This window comes from Haliotis cracherodii, unplaced genomic scaffold (genome assembly GCF_022045235.1).
Source record: "Haliotis cracherodii isolate W230 unplaced genomic scaffold, xgHalCrac1.p SCAF_4, whole genome shotgun sequence".
In the NCBI taxonomy this organism is placed as follows: domain Eukaryota; kingdom Metazoa; phylum Mollusca; class Gastropoda; order Lepetellida; family Haliotidae; genus Haliotis; species Haliotis cracherodii.
Window position 1 is genome coordinate 21,605,136 of NW_027266297.1, and position 18,395 is coordinate 21,623,530.

At 39.1% G+C, this 18,395-nt stretch overlaps 1 protein-coding gene across 2 annotated transcripts; it reads right to left on the reverse strand.

Annotated features, from left to right (window-relative positions):
* Nucleotides 1-505: 505 nt before the first annotated feature.
* On the reverse strand, nucleotides 506-18,119 carry LOC139479063 (uncharacterized). 2 transcript variants are annotated; one of them, XM_071261815.1, is made up of 12 exons: nucleotides 17,872-18,119; nucleotides 9,343-9,449; nucleotides 9,131-9,225; nucleotides 8,475-8,610; nucleotides 8,174-8,305; nucleotides 7,515-7,532; nucleotides 6,373-6,593; nucleotides 5,376-5,518; nucleotides 4,788-4,930; nucleotides 2,788-2,875; nucleotides 1,948-2,107; nucleotides 506-1,162 (listed from the first exon to the last, which is right to left on the reverse strand). In XM_071261815.1, the coding sequence occupies exons 1-12, from the start codon at nucleotides 17,919-17,921 to the stop codon at nucleotides 1,043-1,045; spliced, it is 1,413 nt and encodes a 470-aa protein (XP_071117916.1). In that variant the 5' UTR covers nucleotides 17,922-18,119; the 3' UTR covers nucleotides 506-1,042. The 2 variants fall into 2 exon arrangements, with proteins under 2 accessions (XP_071117916.1, XP_071117915.1); XM_071261814.1 differs by having other exon boundaries at nucleotides 9,343-9,501.
* Between the last annotated feature and the right edge of the window lie 276 nt (nucleotides 18,120-18,395).

Below are 18,395 nucleotides of genomic sequence, written 5' to 3' on the forward strand. Positions count from 1 at the left end.
TATTCTACCCCTGATCTTCACGGGTCAATATTGCCATGTACTTTCTACAGTTGTCATTATGGCGAGACAGTTGCATACTTGACAGTAGCCCACAGATGGCACAAAGTGGGCATGGTTTGGTCCGGGAACTCATTCCAAAGGGTTACTCATGATCTCAACAATATGGCACTTGCTAAATGGGAAGCCAAGCACTCTAGAGTTAGTCATCTCAGAATCAGACAGTACCTTCGTCCATGACCGTTTGTCTTTCAGCACCATTGTCCGTGTTCAAGTAATTCAGCCAGCTTTCCTACCGAACGGCGTGTATGGAGTCACAATTTCCAATCATTAACTTCAACCACACCCGATCAGTTTCAAGTATACTGTAGAAACGACTTCGACATATCGCTTACAACATCACCGACAAAGGTGAGGTAAAAACCATTTAATATTCAGTGAGTAAGACACACTAATTATCTCTTAATTAGGTATAGATCTTTGGAATTACTTCAGCCACCATAAATTAGTAGATGTCATTTGTTCATTCACACTAATATGATGATGATGATCAGAATATTTATTATCATATGGTACATCTTACGAAAACCACGAGGTTGAGCAATACCCACGCACCAAGAAAGGGATCTATTTTATTGTAATATATATTTTATTAATCTATATGGAATTGATGAAACGTGTCAGAACGTTTCTATCTCTACCTTTCCAATCAATTAATATTGACAAACTGACAGGTATAGAATAGTAACATCAAAAGAATTATTGAACCAATGTTCAAAGGAAGTGTCTCCATCATATGATCATCAATTTTACAAAGCCCAGAGGTTATGTGCAGCGTTCGTCACGCCGAAGGACCATGTCACCCTGCCGTGACATTGCTGGAATATGGCTAGAAAGACGTAAAACCATATTCCTCAACTCACTTTCAGTGGTTACATCACAGGTTAGTACTATAGTTCTCACAGGAATACGAAATACCAAAACAGGGTAAATAGGGCGTTGGATATATGCCCACCAAACACAAATCGTCACATTATGTTCTGATTTAAACGTTGACAGTCTTGACAGCGAGTGTTGTCCCGACCTCTACTGGATGACGAGGTTTGTGCGAACGTTTCCTTTTCCGCATCTTCCTGACTTTCCTCTTCTTAGAGTGGGTGCACATCTGTAATAGATACAACGGTGGTAAATCATCCCTTCATGTACATCTATTGCTGGAGAGAATAATCAGAATAGTGAATGTCTGAACTACATTCTGAAGCTATTAGAAACATGATATGATATAAGAGGATTTACATCAGTGGAGACCCGTGAAGATTCCGGGTAGAATAGGTCTTCAGCAATCCACACTTGCCGTAAAAGGCGACTATGCTTGTCGTAAAAAGCGACTAAAGGGATCGGGTGGTCAGGCTCGCTGACTTGGTTGATACATGTCATCGATCCCAATTGGGTGGTTCGATGCTCATGATGTCAATCACTGGATTGTCTGGTCCAGACTCGATTATTTTACAGACAGCCGCCATGTTGCTTGAATATTGCTGAGTGCGGCGTTCAACAACAAACAAAACAAACATCAGTGGAGGGAGCACAGTGTATGATAATGCAGGCTTGCGTTGATTGAATTGTTGGACTTGCTACACGAGGATATGGAATGCCTTGAACACACTACATTTTGAAATAAATACATTTCGTTAAACAACGTATTATTTTAGTGACGTTACAGTAACAACAAATGGTTATTATACCAGGGTGAATTACTGACTTCTGCGTTTGTTTCATTAGATTATGACCTTCGGTTTTTCAGTTACATTGTAAATCTGTCGCTGTATCAATACGTGGCATGTGAGACAACATTTTCACAGTACATATATTATATACCTGTAGTAAACCTTGTACTCAGTTATGCACATACGTGTACATTTTCTAGCCACCAATGTATGTGACACTTACATCATGACAGATAGGGTGCTCTTCGTCGAAACATGCATGGAACTGACACCGGAAGAGGAGATTGTCATATCCGGGAAAGGCGAAGGTCTCGAACAGCTCACTACGCCACGTCAGGAGGTCCGTGTTAGGGAACTGAATCTGGGCGTTCTCTGTCATGCACCTTCAAAACATGTTAAAAAATAACCCAGTTAGGGACCGATCATTTGATCATCTGCTTGTGGCGGTGGTGGGATTAGGGAAAGGGGGTGACATGCTGGATCTTCTGAAAAAAATGCCTTGAACAATATTCAGGTTATATCACAGCGTGTCAGCTTAATGTGGGAGGAGCCCAAAGTGATGTCGGTCTCAGGCCTTTACCACTTTGGTGAAAACCACGAGCACAAGTATAGTGCTTACAAACCTATAAACAGTCGTTGCGAACCGGGATTCCAACCCACGACCATATGTTTCTGTCGTTCTCAAGGGTCGCAACTCTGTAGAGCAAATTGCGGCTCCTTAGACGATTGGGCCTCTAGATATGTTTAGTAGAGCAATATTGGAAGTAATAATATATATTGTCAATAACTGAAACAGATTCCATTTGGCGTTATGGGGAAAATAATTGTGGAAATGATATGAATGGACCACTGAAAGTAACCACGTCCTGTGGTACAGGTCGCACACGCCATTCACATAATTTGCATAAAAAAATAACTAAAGTATTCATTGCCTGAGGAATTTATCGAGTCATAACTCTGGTTTAGTATATTTCTTTGCTAAATAAATGTTTCACATTATCATTTCAGATTTCATATTCACACCTGACATTTCAATGTACACAGACTTAAACATTGTAATTACCCATGTTCATCAGAAAGCAATACATAGTGATGGTCATCAGGCGAGCTGACAGAACAGTTGAAAGGAGCTATGGCGCTGATTCCATACTCTGAAACACAAAGATATGACTTACAACAGAAATAAAGGAAAGTGACAACACAGTCAAGCACAATATTGCATGTAAATCTGTACTTATATCGTTACTGTACCGTTATACGAAATGTGTAAAGATTGGTAAAGATGCAGGATATCTTGGAATAATCTGACGACTTGTGCCAGTGAAGTACGTAAACATGGCAATGTACTGCAGAGTTCAGTGAGAAGTGATGTAATTTCTTTTACTATATATCCTTCAAAACTATTGCATAGATATTGCAGTAGCAAGGAATCGACAGACGCAGTGTGTTGTTAACTATTACCAAAGTGACTTTGCCTATATCAACAAAATTGAAAGAGAGACGCTTACAGCATGATAATGTTACGTCTATGTACACATTACAGCGTAAAGCGTCAAGCAAGCAGCCCCCAACACCCTCGGGCAAGTTAAACTGCAAAACAAACTCACTTAGACAACACACACAAAACTTTAACAAAATGTATTAAATTGCCGAGAAGGTTCTATTGGAGAAAGATAGAGGGATGGGAACATTCTTATGATGGATCCATGTGGTAGCATACAGAGTTAGTGAGTGAATAAGTATGACTTTGCGTAGATTTTACAATATTCCAGCATAATCGCTTGAAACAGCATAAAACACAAAATCTTAAACAAATCTCAAGAAATCTAATACAGTTCCTTGCTTATATATATATATATATATATATATATATAGTACAAGTGTGCCACAAGCAGTTGATTGAAGTCTTTTAAAACTATCAACAGGTTCCATCAGTCTGAAAATCTATCTAGGTTTTGCTTGGGAAAATTCGTTAATGTATAGTTTGGAACGAGGATCTTAATTGTGATATATTATTTAAATATAAAACGTTAACGTCAGAGAATAAACAACCTGGCTTATTCGACGAAACATATTCTTTATATAAAGCACGCCTTAGTCAAAGGCATGTTGTTTTCTTATTGCTTATGTCAGAAGATGTTTGCTGCTACAAATGTTTATTTTACTCATGTCCACTTATTTGTACCAATATTATACCAATTTGTACCAAGTAAGCGACTTTGACTTGCATGATTTTCCACGTTCCTGAACAAGGCTTTCTACAATGTGAATATGTGTTAGAGAATAAGTATTTCTTTAACAACAAATAAACTGTTGATCGGAACTTGCTGACTGAATGCCTCTGATATTATCCAATAACCCTCCTGTAATGACTTCGTAGACTTCCCTAAGACACTCAAAATTGAAGTAACCATTGAACAATACTACTGCTGAATGAAACTGCGACAAACATCCCGGTAGGGCAGGACATGCTTACCATTTTCGCCAACATCTGGAGTCATAACTTATTTTCAGTGATCCATTCCTATTTATTTCACTGCTATTTTGCCCATTACGCCAAGTGTAATATGTTTCGGGGGATAATCGAGACTGGCTATTCTCTGGAGTGCATATGCATTATGTAGCAAATCATCAACAATTGTTTTACATCAAATACATTTTGTTTGTTGAACGCAATACTCCAGTTATATGACGACACATCCAGATTGCTTGTGGTCCAGTTCTAAACCGGAAGCTCAGAGGGCTACACAATAGAAACGGAAATTTTACATTTCGCATTGAGCAAGGACTTGCTGTTTACATATTTATTTGTAGACTGGACCAGTCAATATTAAATACGAATGTAATGGGATATACTATATAATCTATGATTGTACAAAAAAAATAAAAAAATAAAATATAACAAAATAATCAATAGAAACATTGCTTACAAAAAGTCATATCGATTTTTGTTTTGTAGATCGTTTGGAAGATCAGTGACAACATATCAATTTTAACGTTTTTTGGCAGAGGTCAAAGACGGTACAATCATACAGTTGTAATCTCATTTAATAGACTACATACCGGGTTCGCTGTTGAGCTTCATCTGCAGCTGCACCTGCTGTCCAAGAGTGGCAGTAGTCACAGGAACATCCTTGTAAGGGTCGATGATGTCAAAACTGACCGACAGCTTACTTTCAGTCAACGTTGTTGTCTGGTTCGGGGGTCTATGTTTAGAGGATGGCGACAAAGTCACAAAACGTATAGCGTACTTAAGGTAGAGAAACAGTTAAAACTGAATCAACTCCAGTTTGAAAGTTACCGCATGAACTGTGCAATACTGTATCAATCAAATCCTTACTAAATCCATTCACACGAATGATCATGGGCACTAAGTTTTGAAAAGAAAATAGCTTAGTTTCAGGAAACTAAAAATAAGGTTGCTTCAGGTTTTACCAAAAGAATAAAAAAACTGCAGTTGGATTGCGGGGAAAGAGCCAAAAATTATGCATGACGTAGATATGTATAAAGTTGCTTACAGCGGTAGTGACAAACAAAGCTTAAAAATGGGGCGAATCATCGGATTAGAATCCGCTACAAGTGTACCGTAGTTACAAAAGCAACTAGGCCATGTCAACTTGATGTTTTAACAATGTTCTACTAACAGCTTACTTTTCGCCTTGACTGGCAATACGTCTGTGTAGTGTGTCCGCCTCAGTGAAGTCGCACGTCACCTCGAATTGGACATCATACGCCGAAAATGTCACAGGGAACTCCTGAAACTTGAACCTCCACGTCACCACGTGGTCTGATTCCTAATGTAAAACATTGAACATGAGATAGCATGAATGTCTTTATCGTATGGAAAAAAGACATAAAATTGGATACCACAAAAACTTACAAAAACTCACGTATACATTTTTACCTTGGGACTGTCCTACGTGGAACTATCTTTGGGGCCATCGATGTGCCTACGTAGTGAACTGTCGGTTTTGAATAAACGTTTTCAGTCGAACCTTATCATGAAGGTCAGCAGGGGTCTGTCAATGTCTATGGGCAATGTACAGAAGTGAACCTCGCATAACGTCGCACGTGCTCTAAATGATTCCCTTTGCAAATACTTGAATATGACTTATCAGTGAACGTTGAGACGGAACTCAGGAACAGTGTGAAGACGATGAAGCCCCCTAGTGAATTGATCATATGGGTCTTGTAAGTGCTATAAATTACTGATAAGACAACAATTGCGTAACTAAGTTTATATTAATCGAGTTTTAAATGATGGAAACATGCGAGGCTATGATACGCCAGTAAACGTGAATGAGATGGTGTAATTTCCACTTTGGACACCATTTCCTTGAGCATGTCTGCTCGGTATCATTATATTATCCTTTTGGCGCAGAGAAGAGACCAAAGGATCGTTGTAGTCACATTAGAGTATGTCTATAATGGCTAAATGTCACACGGTTCTTAATTAGTTAATGAATTTTAATTATTTGAACTTATGTAATAGTGTAATTTATCATAACATAAACATAATAATGTTTAAAAAAAGACATTCTATAGTCACAATGTAATCGCGTTTGCATTTACTTGAGCACAATCTATATTTTAAACATTATTGAATTAATTTTAGATTAGCGTTTCGTGTATTCTTCGCGCAGAATACCTTAGTTTCTCCACACTTGGGTTCGTAACGGTCTCCATCCTTTCTCACTTTCAGTGTAGCAAATCCTCCTGCCTCAAAGTAATCGAATATCGTTTTGTCACATGATGTAATAAGGTTACCTCCCTTGTCTAAGGCAGCCACTGACCGATAGGTGGTGTTTTTCTGGTTTGTCCTGAACACCATCTCGTTGACACCGTTGATTTTGAAGCAGTAGAACTTTGCTAAAAGACAAAAAGTCATTCTACACTATGACAATTTTCATCATGCTGAATAGACGTGACTCATTTATGTATGTATGTACACGATATGATATTATGTGCTGCCAAATGTATGAATTGGAATGTGGCAATTAATTTACTTGCTATTTGAAGTTATTCAAATAATAATATTCAACAGTACTCTGATACGAAAGACAAACCTTTCGCCAATCATAGTCAATCCTATATATTTGCTATCCTGATAGTCTTCAATATACTACCTCTATAACAACTCACCAAATTATCACGAATAATTTATATTGTTTGTTGACATCTTATTGCTGTTCATAATTCTTCCTGAAACTGGTAACATGCACTAAGTTAAATTTTCAAGCTACACGACGAAATGCACATATACGAGAAGGATGTAGTCACCTCCATGTATGAAGATATAACAAATTGGATGACAATCTGGAGTTAACAATTCCCTTACTTTCTTTCCACAATATGGTTATTGTTCTACTTGTTACTGTTACTCTCAGTCAGAAGAAAACCACTGTGCAAAGTGCTAACTATAAGTGATCGATTCTGAATAACACAACCGGTGGTTCACAGCACTGTCGTGGCCAACAATTCGCATTGTCTGGAAATAATTGCACACAATCATCCAGATAAATATTTGTAGCAAACCCGATCCAATTGTGTCGGTTCTTTGGGCAGTTATCAGCTACTTTAGACCTACACTGGTCCGGAATGACCATAGGTTTAATTATATATGGTAATGATGAGTCCGTGAAAAAAGATGTCATAAGATATTCTACATCCACAAACGTTGGTTGTTCCACGATGAACCGGGCAGGAAAACGAGCTTTAGTACATGATTCCTTGCAAGACAATACCTGTGTATGTGTAACTTATGTGTAGTGTCTGAAAGTAATACTTCACCTTCAGCTTTGAGTTTTTCTGAAAATAAAATAAACCGTGGACAACATATTGAAGAACATCCACTTGAACAAATGGAAATGTATGAAATAATACTCAAAAGAAGTAAAGGGTCAAAGGAATTTTTTTGAATTTTTTTGTAAGGACGTCTTTTAAATCAGATAGTGTCAGAATATCCCCCTTTGGGGTCTCATTTGGACTTTAGACTTCATGTTATTATGGGACACTTATCTTTAGAAACGTTTTATCTTAGCCCCGATTTCCTTTTCATGGATTTGAAGCACGAACTTTGACTAAACTAACAAACTGCATTGAAGCATCAATTATTCCATCGCATTCATCATTTGCACTTGTTTTGCATGAGTGTCATTAAATGGCGCCAACCGTCATTAACTGGCTCAGCGATTAGTCGCAGAATGGCAAACGAGGACTCAACGTTATGTCCAGCACCTGATGAACAGTATACGCCAACGTTGTCAAGCATTAGTGAATACTAACGGTGGCTACACCAGTTACTGAAGCTTCTGCGGGATACATGACTTCTTTCATCATGGTATATATAACACGTTTCGTAGAATATCACAAGCTGTCTGCTGCCGTGCTGCAAAAAGAGAGTTTCGTATTTCGAATTCAAGTGAATGTAAGTCTTACATTGATCTCACCTGTGTCACATGATTGTCCACTCCACCCTAGTAGGCAGCCATGTTTACAGATCCCAGACGTGGGGTCACATGGCTCCCCTTTACAGTGGCATTCCGAGGAACAGTTGATTCCAAACATATTCTTGACACATTCTAAAAATACAAACGACCGACATACCATTTCATCATGTTAATTCAAGTTGACCATTCATATTTACATTGAAGTCAAATTCTTTATCGCATTATAAGTGTTTCTTAAACAAAACACCCAACTGCAAAATATTTCCTTTTCCAAATTGTAGTTTTCCAGAACAAATGTTACCTGCTGGCTTTTGGCATATGAATTGAAATGCCGAATCACACGTAACCTTTGACCAAGCCTTTGTTGAGGACCATACTGCACAATCTTTGTGTTCGTACCGATTGTAGCTCAAAGACAATCTATTGTAGACTGGTTCCTGGAATTATAAAAGAATTGTCTTAGAAATACATACATGGGGATAAATATACATACACTTCCTATTCTTGGAGGCATTACTCGTGAGAGACTTAAAAAAATATAGTTGAATTTCATTGACAGGAAACATATTTTTGTTCATCAGTTCGTACAAACATAGTAACAAATACGTTTTCCATTGTCTCACACCCTTCCTGTCTGTAAGATCAGGATAGATTAGATGTTTTGATATTGTATTTTATAAAAAGTAATTGAAATTTGTTTTGTATTAAGCATTGGGTCACCAAACTATTGAGTCCAGTCCTAAAATATTAGAAAATAAGTGCGGGACATGCAACAAGGGGAACCAAGGTCCGATCCAAACATTATCCTTATCAATGTCATTACATAAGTTGGTATTAGTAAGCGGGATTATATAACTCAATATTTGAACAAGTCTTACCCGTTTAGTAGCAAACGTCAATGCGAATGTTATATTCAAAATTGTAATGTACATATGACATGTACAAGACATGACTCACCTGTGACTGACCGAGATGGTCGGTAACACGCCAGACATTACCTCCTAATCTGTCAATTCCCAACCAGTAATTGGTCCCACTGCCAGAAAGCGAGCCTAAACAAAGTTATTATACAGTAACAGCAAATTATCCACTTCAGTGTAACTTTCTACACGGTGTTACTATGCACACAACAAAAACCTTAACAGAAAACAGTTGTGTTTAACGCTGACCTGTAAAAAGCGAGTTTTCTTGTTCACTGTTGATGACCCTGAGACCTGCCCCCCACTCCTGACACTGAACCGTTGCCTGGCTGTGTGAGACTGCAGTCGTCCCCCATCTGTAGCAAGATGCTTGTTTCAACAGCCACCCCTCTGGACATGAGTATCTTTCTGGAGATCACAATATCATAGTGAAAGGTAAAATAGACCACAAACACATGCTAAAACCTGAACAGTGATACTACTACTTCTACTACTACTACTACTACTACTACTACTACTACTCCCAATGTCAGTATTGATATTCTTGAGGGTTTTCTTCTGCTGGACGGTACAAAAAAAAGTGTCAACCAAACGAAGAGCCATATCAAAGCGGCCCAGACGCAGTTTTTCCAGGGGAGGCTATCTGAGCGACCACTGCATCGAGTTTAAATGCGCTGAGTTGAGAAGATCAGTAACCCTGCAGAGTCCTTCGTTTGGATTAAGTCGATTGGCCTGAAAAGTGAAACAGAAGGCTTTCTGTTTGCTGCTGAAGACCACTCACTTTTCCACTCGAAACCGTCAATTTGAGATTTTGCATCAAAATGTACAACGAAATGAAGAATATTCAATGAATATAATGAGACTGTCCAACACATTGTCAGTTGATGCCCCGCGTTGGCACAAAGACAGTAGCTTAAGAGACATAATCGCCTGGCGCGATCATTTTATTACCGTCTTCGCCATCCTTGGTACGATCCAGAATATGGTCGTCATAGAAAATGATAAATCCAAAATTCTTTGGAATAGGCCCGTATACAGCCATAGATCCATCCAGGCCAACAAACTTGATCTTGTGATAAATCCAATGAATTCTTTGTCCCTTTTGACACTAATGTGACAAGAGTCAGAAAAAACATGGCAAATATGCGGACCTCGCTTCCCAAATGTTACGCTTGCATCCCAAGTACCATGTTGTCCGACTCCCATTCGTTCTTTGTGCCTTAGGTTTCGTACCTTCCAATCTGTTGTCTGACATTGGGAGAGTACCCGGGTTTGCTACCAGGAATACAACCCTTCTGGGTAATGCAGAAGGCTTCAGTGTTTGGGGACATTTTCGAAAAGTTCTGGGTGGGTTCGACAAGGCAGCGCTTCATGGGTGCAGTCTCATTCGGTGTCTGAGTTGCGTGTAGACTGTAGAGTGTGCCGGAATCACCCAAGCCCTCTATGCTGAATTTATATATTTTAATCTGTAGATAAATAGTACTAATACCAATTAACAATTGTCAATATATATAGCTCTGCACTTCATTCTCTAAACATAATTATTACTCCGGTCAATGAATCAGTGTGCACTCTATTTTTTCAGCTGCCTTAGGATTATGCAACAACATCTATAAATTGGAATATATAATGGAATTATGATGCATATATAGTTACAGTCAAACATTAAATGTCAGTGCATATAAGCCCAGCGAGTCTGACAAGTTATACGAAATTGGTGACAATATGTCGTTATGATAGAATTAGTAGTGAGTGAGTGAGTGAGTGAGGTTTTACGCCGCTTTTAGCACTATTCCAGCAATATCACGGCGGGGGACACCAGAAATGGGCTTCCCACATTGTACCCTTGCCGGGAATCGAACCCGGGTCTTCGGCGTGACGAGCTAACGCTTTAACCACTAGGCTACCCGACCGCCCCTAGAATTAGTAACTACATATCAAAATCTGTGATTTTCAATTAATGGCTATGTCGACAAAACCCTATCAGTAGTCATAAGAAATCAAAGTATTTCTACTATCTCATTGCACCGTTTCGATTACATCATAAACATGATATCAGGTGGTAGCGAAAAGGTGAGCTTATCCTGCTCCACCTGTGGCACCCTTCACAAACACATGCAAAGGCAAATCAAACTTTCACCTAAAAAAACTGAATGGTTCGAGTCAAAATAAGGAATTGCAGTGGACATAATTTTGGTCACTGATGGGTCAGATTGAGATCTGTCCTTCACATGCCTAGAGGCTTATGATGACTTACTGTCTATTAATTCAGTTTTGTGGGGTTGTAAAGAAGAATGGGGTAAAGTTCTTAGTTTGACTTTCATAATATAACTACACAGCGCACAATATACTATCGTGGCAAAATTCCCGGATGTAGTAGTAATTATATAATGTTCTTGTAAAAGATCAAGGCGTCACACTGTACTTTATCCTGCGATTAAGTACACTTTTTGATGCAACCATAAAGTCCATAGGGATAGTATGTCTTCGAAGACAATAATGGTCAATCTTAGAAAGGATATATTACATGTATTCTTCTTGCTCAGCGTAGTGCATTTAGCAACATACTGCAGTTAAAAAACACGGCGACGTCATTTCACGCTTCAAGTTTTCGCTTTACGTCGGTTATGGTATTATGTAGTGAAACCAACTCTGTACGTACTTCAGAGGTACTATTGGTCAAGTTCATCAAGGTGTGTTGTGTTTACATCGACTGACAATAAATCATTGATGTTCTAAGTATTCACAAAACGTAAACGGACAGTCTTATATATAAACCCCGTCTGAATGTTTCGGGAACGCAGGTGTGCCAGTAAGACGCTATGATTGGCATAGAAGCATCGAGAAAACGTACTGGATGTCACACTACCCCACCTGGGATAAGACAGATAGACAAGATGGCTACCCGATACTCATGATCACACCTTGATATTTTGCACAGATCTGAACTATAGAATGGTAAGCTTACTAATTGTAGCCTGCATTCTCGGTGCTATACATAAGATCGTGTTTTCGGATTCTGTTTGTTTTTTGGGGGACCTAATGATGATGCCACAGCAAGTTCTGTGTTCCAATCTCGGGCATGCACGGATTGTAGTAGCGACGCATCCAGTTATTTTCTCGTGTCTTGTGAACCATTACAACTATCTATGCGAGATGACTTACTATTGCTGTGCGGTGTTGAACTGAACCCTGGACCAATAAGTTAACACCTGGATAAAACTAAGGCTGGCATCATTGAAGAACTTGAAACATGAAAACAGACACAAAAGAGGACATCACTCAGTTAAAAGATGAACCTTTACACTTTGAAGGGGATATGAAAAACGATATTCGGCAAACGCATAGACTTGGAGGGAACACAGCAAAGAAACCGATACAAATCATATGTGCGTTCTGGGAAACTTAGATAAAGATTTTGGCCTTAAAGAAGAGAGAACAATTAAAAGATAAACAAATGTGAATAGCATATTACCTTACTGCAACACAGCAGAATAAACTTAAAGCTCTAGCAGGAGACGGAAACAGGAGTAACTACAAAAATCGGAAGCTCATACTTGTTGATATGACCCGAAACCAAACCAGTTTGCCAATAACGGGACACAACAACTCGACAGATCCATAGCTCATCCTTAGGGATACGGCCCAGTCCGACGTACGTGGTTGGGAATTAAACCAGTGGACAATGTGTCGATTTTGACATGAAATATTTCGGATCTGCACAATAAAATAAAAGATGGTTATTTTATTAACATTATTAACGATTTCGACATTATCCACCTATCAGAAACATGGTCACATGAAAAAGATAACACTGATGTTTCACTTCCGGAATATTAATGCTTTCATTTACCCGAAATTAAGCTGTCACAGAAGGAAGGTGTTTATGAGAAGACATTTCAAAATATATCAAAGGTATCTGTTACTTTGAAAATGTTTGCGCTTTTTTTACAATATTTTTTTCTCATGTAAAAAGCATATATTGTGTCTCTTAACATATGTTTATCCAAAAGGACCGAGACGGTATGACGATAGGCGTTCGAAAATTGAAACCGACCTCATCTTAGATTCCTGTATTGATTTTACAGCAAACATTCCACCGGTTGAAACTATATTTTGTGGCGATTCAAGTGCCGCACTGATAATAATTTCAACCATTTAACAGATGAAGATGAAGATGAAAAACGGTATAACCGAACTAGTATCAGATGGTTTTGACAGATCTCCTCTGATCAGCAAACTAACAAATTTAGAAAATATCTAATTCATATGTGTCGATTATTGAATTTACACATACTAAATAGTTGACGTGACACTGACAAAGACAAGGGCGATCTACATTCGTTGGACATCCATGATGGTTATTTGAGGAAGTTCTGTCTTTAAAAAATATCTTAAGAGGTGAATCAGAACATCTCCCTACAGCATTTAATTTCTGTACGAATATTGATTTATCAGAGGCTACAACCGGGGTCCGTTCAGATGACCATATGGTTAGTATCAAGTGAGTGAGTGAGTGAGTTTGGTTTAACGCCGCTTTTAACAGTATTCCAGTTATATCACGGCGTGTCAGCTTAATGTGGGAGGAAAGCCCGAACGTTTACCACTTCGTCGAAACCCACGAGCACGGGTATGGTGCTGACAAACCTAGGACCATCATTGGGGCGAAACGGGATTCGAGCCCACAATTATAGGTTTCTGGCTAGCCCAAGGGGCGACTCTGCACAGCGAATCGCGGCGCCTTAGACGACTGGGCCACCCGTGCCTTCTAGTATTAAAATATTAATGAAATGAGGATAAGAGGTCTATATTCATTGAAATGTTAGCATTGCTCAAGGAGAATATAACGATGCGGTTCATATCGCCGTTACAGACATTGATACGCCGGATAAACATATTCACAGATATCTTATTGCGATCAGCTGATTGTATGAAGCGTTTGTAAGATCAAGTTTTAAAGATTGGTATGAAACCAAATGTGAATGTTTTAAACAACAGAGATGTCATTATGTCAATGTAGTTTGTAAATATAACGACAAAGTGTCTCTTCAGCATTATTTTGCTAAATATTTAGCTTACATTGAATGCAAAAGTTCTTTCGAGAAGCAACGTCATAGATTGATAGATTCAATGAAGGATTCAAAATCATTTTGGGCACAAAGTTCAAGCTTTATCAGGTACTACTAAGGAAAAGAATAACATAAATTTTGACATTTCGCACATGTGTACGATTGTCATACGGACCCGTTCTGTATTGCAGAACCAGAAATATATACTTTTTTATGAAGAGGATACAAATACCTTGATTACTGAAAGTCTACTGATGGATGGAGTTAATTGTACTTATTGGGCTACGTCTGTCACTGAGGATATATTTAATGCCCCTATCAGCAGTGAAAAAATACAACAGAATATGCGTTAAAATGTAATGAAGCAGATGGAACAGATTATGTAATTAGTGAAATATGCCAATAATAATATTGTTGTTCTGTATTCACTTGCACCCTTCAATTCTCTATGTGACAAATAGGTTTTTCCTTCTGAATGTGCAAAATCCATTATTATCTCTTTGCATAAAAAGGGTGATAGGTAGAATTTAGAGCTTGCCATAATGGACAATATTTTCATTTTACAAGCTTTAATTCCCAAATATATCTCTAAAAGGGGTGGTAAATTATGTGCATGTTTTGTCGATTTCACTAAGGTCTTTGATTCTGTTCAAAGGAAAAGCTTTGGCTCTTATTTGATAAACATAGGTGGGCATCAAAGATGAAAAGAAATCATCAGAAGTCATTTACGAGTCAGTTAAAGATTGTGTACGTACCAGTGGCAATAACCTTACAATCATGTTTGATCGCCCTTGGGAGAACGTCAAGGTTGTCTTTTATGCCATTCCTTGTTAGCTTTTTCAAAAATGAGCTTAACTCAAAATCTAAAAATGGCATACGGTTACATCCAGGTCTAATAGAAATATTCCTTTTACATTTTCCTGACATTTTCCTTTGCTCTGATTCGAAAATTGGTCGTCAACGTCAAAGCAACATTTTGGAAAATGATAGTGACAAGTGGTCACTAACCGTCAATCTAAATGAAACTAAAGTTCTTGTTTTTAAAATCCGGGGGAAATTATCCAAATAAGAGAAATGCATAATTATACAAAGATGCATGTTTTGAGGTAGTTTCATCTTACACTTAACTTGGAATATCGCTTATATACTCACACGCAAAAGAAACGCAAGTGGTTTTAAGCAAATAGGTAACAAACACGGAACCATAAATTGATACGGGTTTTAGCATGTAGTGAAGCCTGATGGTATTATTGATATTTTTGGTTGCATTTTGGAAGCCCGGAGTAAAAACGCAACATAAAAAACGAATCGCCAAAACGCACCATTTCAATGAATAAGGGTATATCATGCACCCATTTCTCGCGAAATCGAAAATGCACGAACTGTGACGAACTGTGACGAACTGTAGTGGGTATAAAACTGTGGCCGATTCTTGGACCTACCGCTCCTTGGTCAACAATGCCACGCCTAACTCAAATTCAGAGAAACCAGGCTATCGGACGTTTGGAAGCTGGAGAGTCTGTCCAAGATGCCCGTCATTTCAACGTTAACATAACCACAATTTACCGTCTCCTGCATCGATACAATGCTACACAGACCACAGAAGACCTTCCTCGGAGCGGTCGTCCTAGGGTCACCACACCTCGACAAGATCGGCAGATTACCCGTCAACACCAGCGACATCCGTTCCTAACTGCAAGTGAAAGTGCTCGACAGGCCATAGGAACACATAATCGACACATTAGCCGGGATACTGTGAACCGAAGTCTTCGTTCCAACAACCTCAGATGTCGCCGACCAGCATGTCGTCCTGTTCTCCAACCACGGCATCGACAAGCACGACTTCAGTGGGCACAGGGTCATCACAACTGCCGTCATCGTGAGTGGAGGCAAGTCGCCTTCTCTGATGAAAGTCGCTTTTGTGTCTCCCATGCAGACGTAAGAGTTAGAATTTGGCGGCGTCGAGGTGATCGTTTCGCTGACAGAAACGTTGTGGAAAGGGATCCATAGGGTGGACCTAGCGTCATGATATGGGCAGGGTTTGGACGTAATGCAAGACTTGGACCCATGTGCTTTCTGAATGTTGGTCAAGGTCGGGGACACTGCTCAGCGGTATATCGACCAAGTGATCAGGCCCCACGTTGTTCCATTTTTTGCACAACATCAACACATTTTCCAGCAGGACAACACTCGTCCCCATGTTGCCAGAGCTACCATGGCCTTTCTGCAACAACACAACATCCGTGTTCTACCGTGGCCAGCCCTCAGCCCTGATCGGAACCCCATCGAACACTTGTGGGATGAGGTTCAAAGGCGTCTGCACAATGTGCGCCCATTCCCTACAAATGCCGATGAACTAGCTGCTCTGGATGTGTGCACGGGGATCCCTAGGGCCTTCACAAATCGTCTGACCCACTCAATGTACAGGAGATGTGTGGCAGTGACCATTGCTAATGGTGGTCACACCAGGTATTGACTGACATTTTGGGTATTGACCCAAAACTGTGTAAGCCCACAACATTTGAAAAAAACCAATTATGTCATCTGCCTTTTAATCCATTAAACTGTCTTCAGTCAAATTTTTGTCAATCTTGCCCTGTTAGTACTTCTTGTCTTTACTGTTGAAAATAAATAACATGTATACTGCATACTCGACTTGCGTTTCTTTTGTGTGTGAGTATATATCTAGAATCTACATCTGTTAAAGCTACGAAAGAGTTCATGTCAATCCTGCAACATTTGTTAAAATATGACAATCTGCCTTGTTATTTATACTTCCAAATTTTTGATACAAAGACAAGCCAATTTTACTTTATGGATCGGAGATCAGAGATGGAACAGAAAATATGAAAAAAGTTTTTCTTTATACATGTAAACACGACTCTTCCATCTACGCGATTCCCAGTAAAAGCTAGTCACTCACGAAATATAATGATTGGGCAACAAACATTAAAATCACCCTTTTCAGTTTGTCATTTTTACTCCAAAGAGCTTAAGATTGTTTTGGCAAATGTGGATAGTGAAATTAATAAACAGCAAATGTACATATATGTATCGTCTTTTCACACAGCAATGTATACTAAAAGAATATCTGGTATCTGCTACAATCAAAAGTATCCAGGTCTGTTGGCTTGGAGGCTGTATACGGGCCTATTCCAAAGAGTGTTATGATTTATCATTTTCCATGACGCCCTCTACACATTCTGAGTCGTACCATGGATGGTTCTGTGTTAAGACCTGGCGAAGACGGTAGAAAAAGGATCGAGCCACTCCATCATGTCGCCTAAGATACTGTGTTTGTGCCAACGCTGGGCATCCACTTACAATGTGTTGGAGAATCTCATTAAATTCATTGCATAAAATACATTTCATATTTACATTGTTATGCAAAAACACACATTGACGGTTTCAAGTGTGAAGTGACTGGTCCTGAGCAATAACCAGAAAGCCTTTTGTTTCACTTTTCAGGCCAGCCGACTTCATCCAAGCGAAGGACTCGACAGGGTTGCTGATCTTCCCAACACATAAACTCGATGCAGTGGTCGTTCAGATAGCCTCTCCTTGATTCAGTTATGAGTATGTTCATATGGTCAAAGTTCCCTTTCACCTTGCTTCTTTGTCTACAGAATGCTTGATTAATGAGCCAAAATGTAACACACTCAACTAGATGTACGAAATGTACGTGGAATGTACAGATCAAGACGCTTACCCGATGCTGTAGCTAACTCCACAAGGATAGTAAGGAGGAGGAGACAACATCTCCCCCTGGCTCCATCGCACACGAACATGACTGAACCACTCTGTGGTGTAGATAGAGTACAGTACAGACCTGATAGTTATCACAAACTGTCACTCACACCCTGAGATTTGTCAAGCGGAATCCATCACTGATTCACTTGCCTGCACGTAGCTTGAACTGTGTAACACAATCGGCACATACATGAAACAACATGTCACTGTGTCAGTGTCAACCCCGAGGTATCAAAGTCCATGTTGTAATATCAGGTTCGTTGTGTTTATGAAACCTGTCACGTGTACGTGCAGCTTTGGTCTTTTAATACCTTGTAATGTGTGTTGGGTTTGCCTGCTACATTGCCTTAAACCACATCTGTGACGTCATTCTATTGTTTGAACGCTCCATTATTTTTCAGGAATTGAGAGTTGCTTGTCAACTGTACATTATCTTGAAGCAGCATTTGAATTTTTCAAATATTTTCAACTTCAGAATATTTT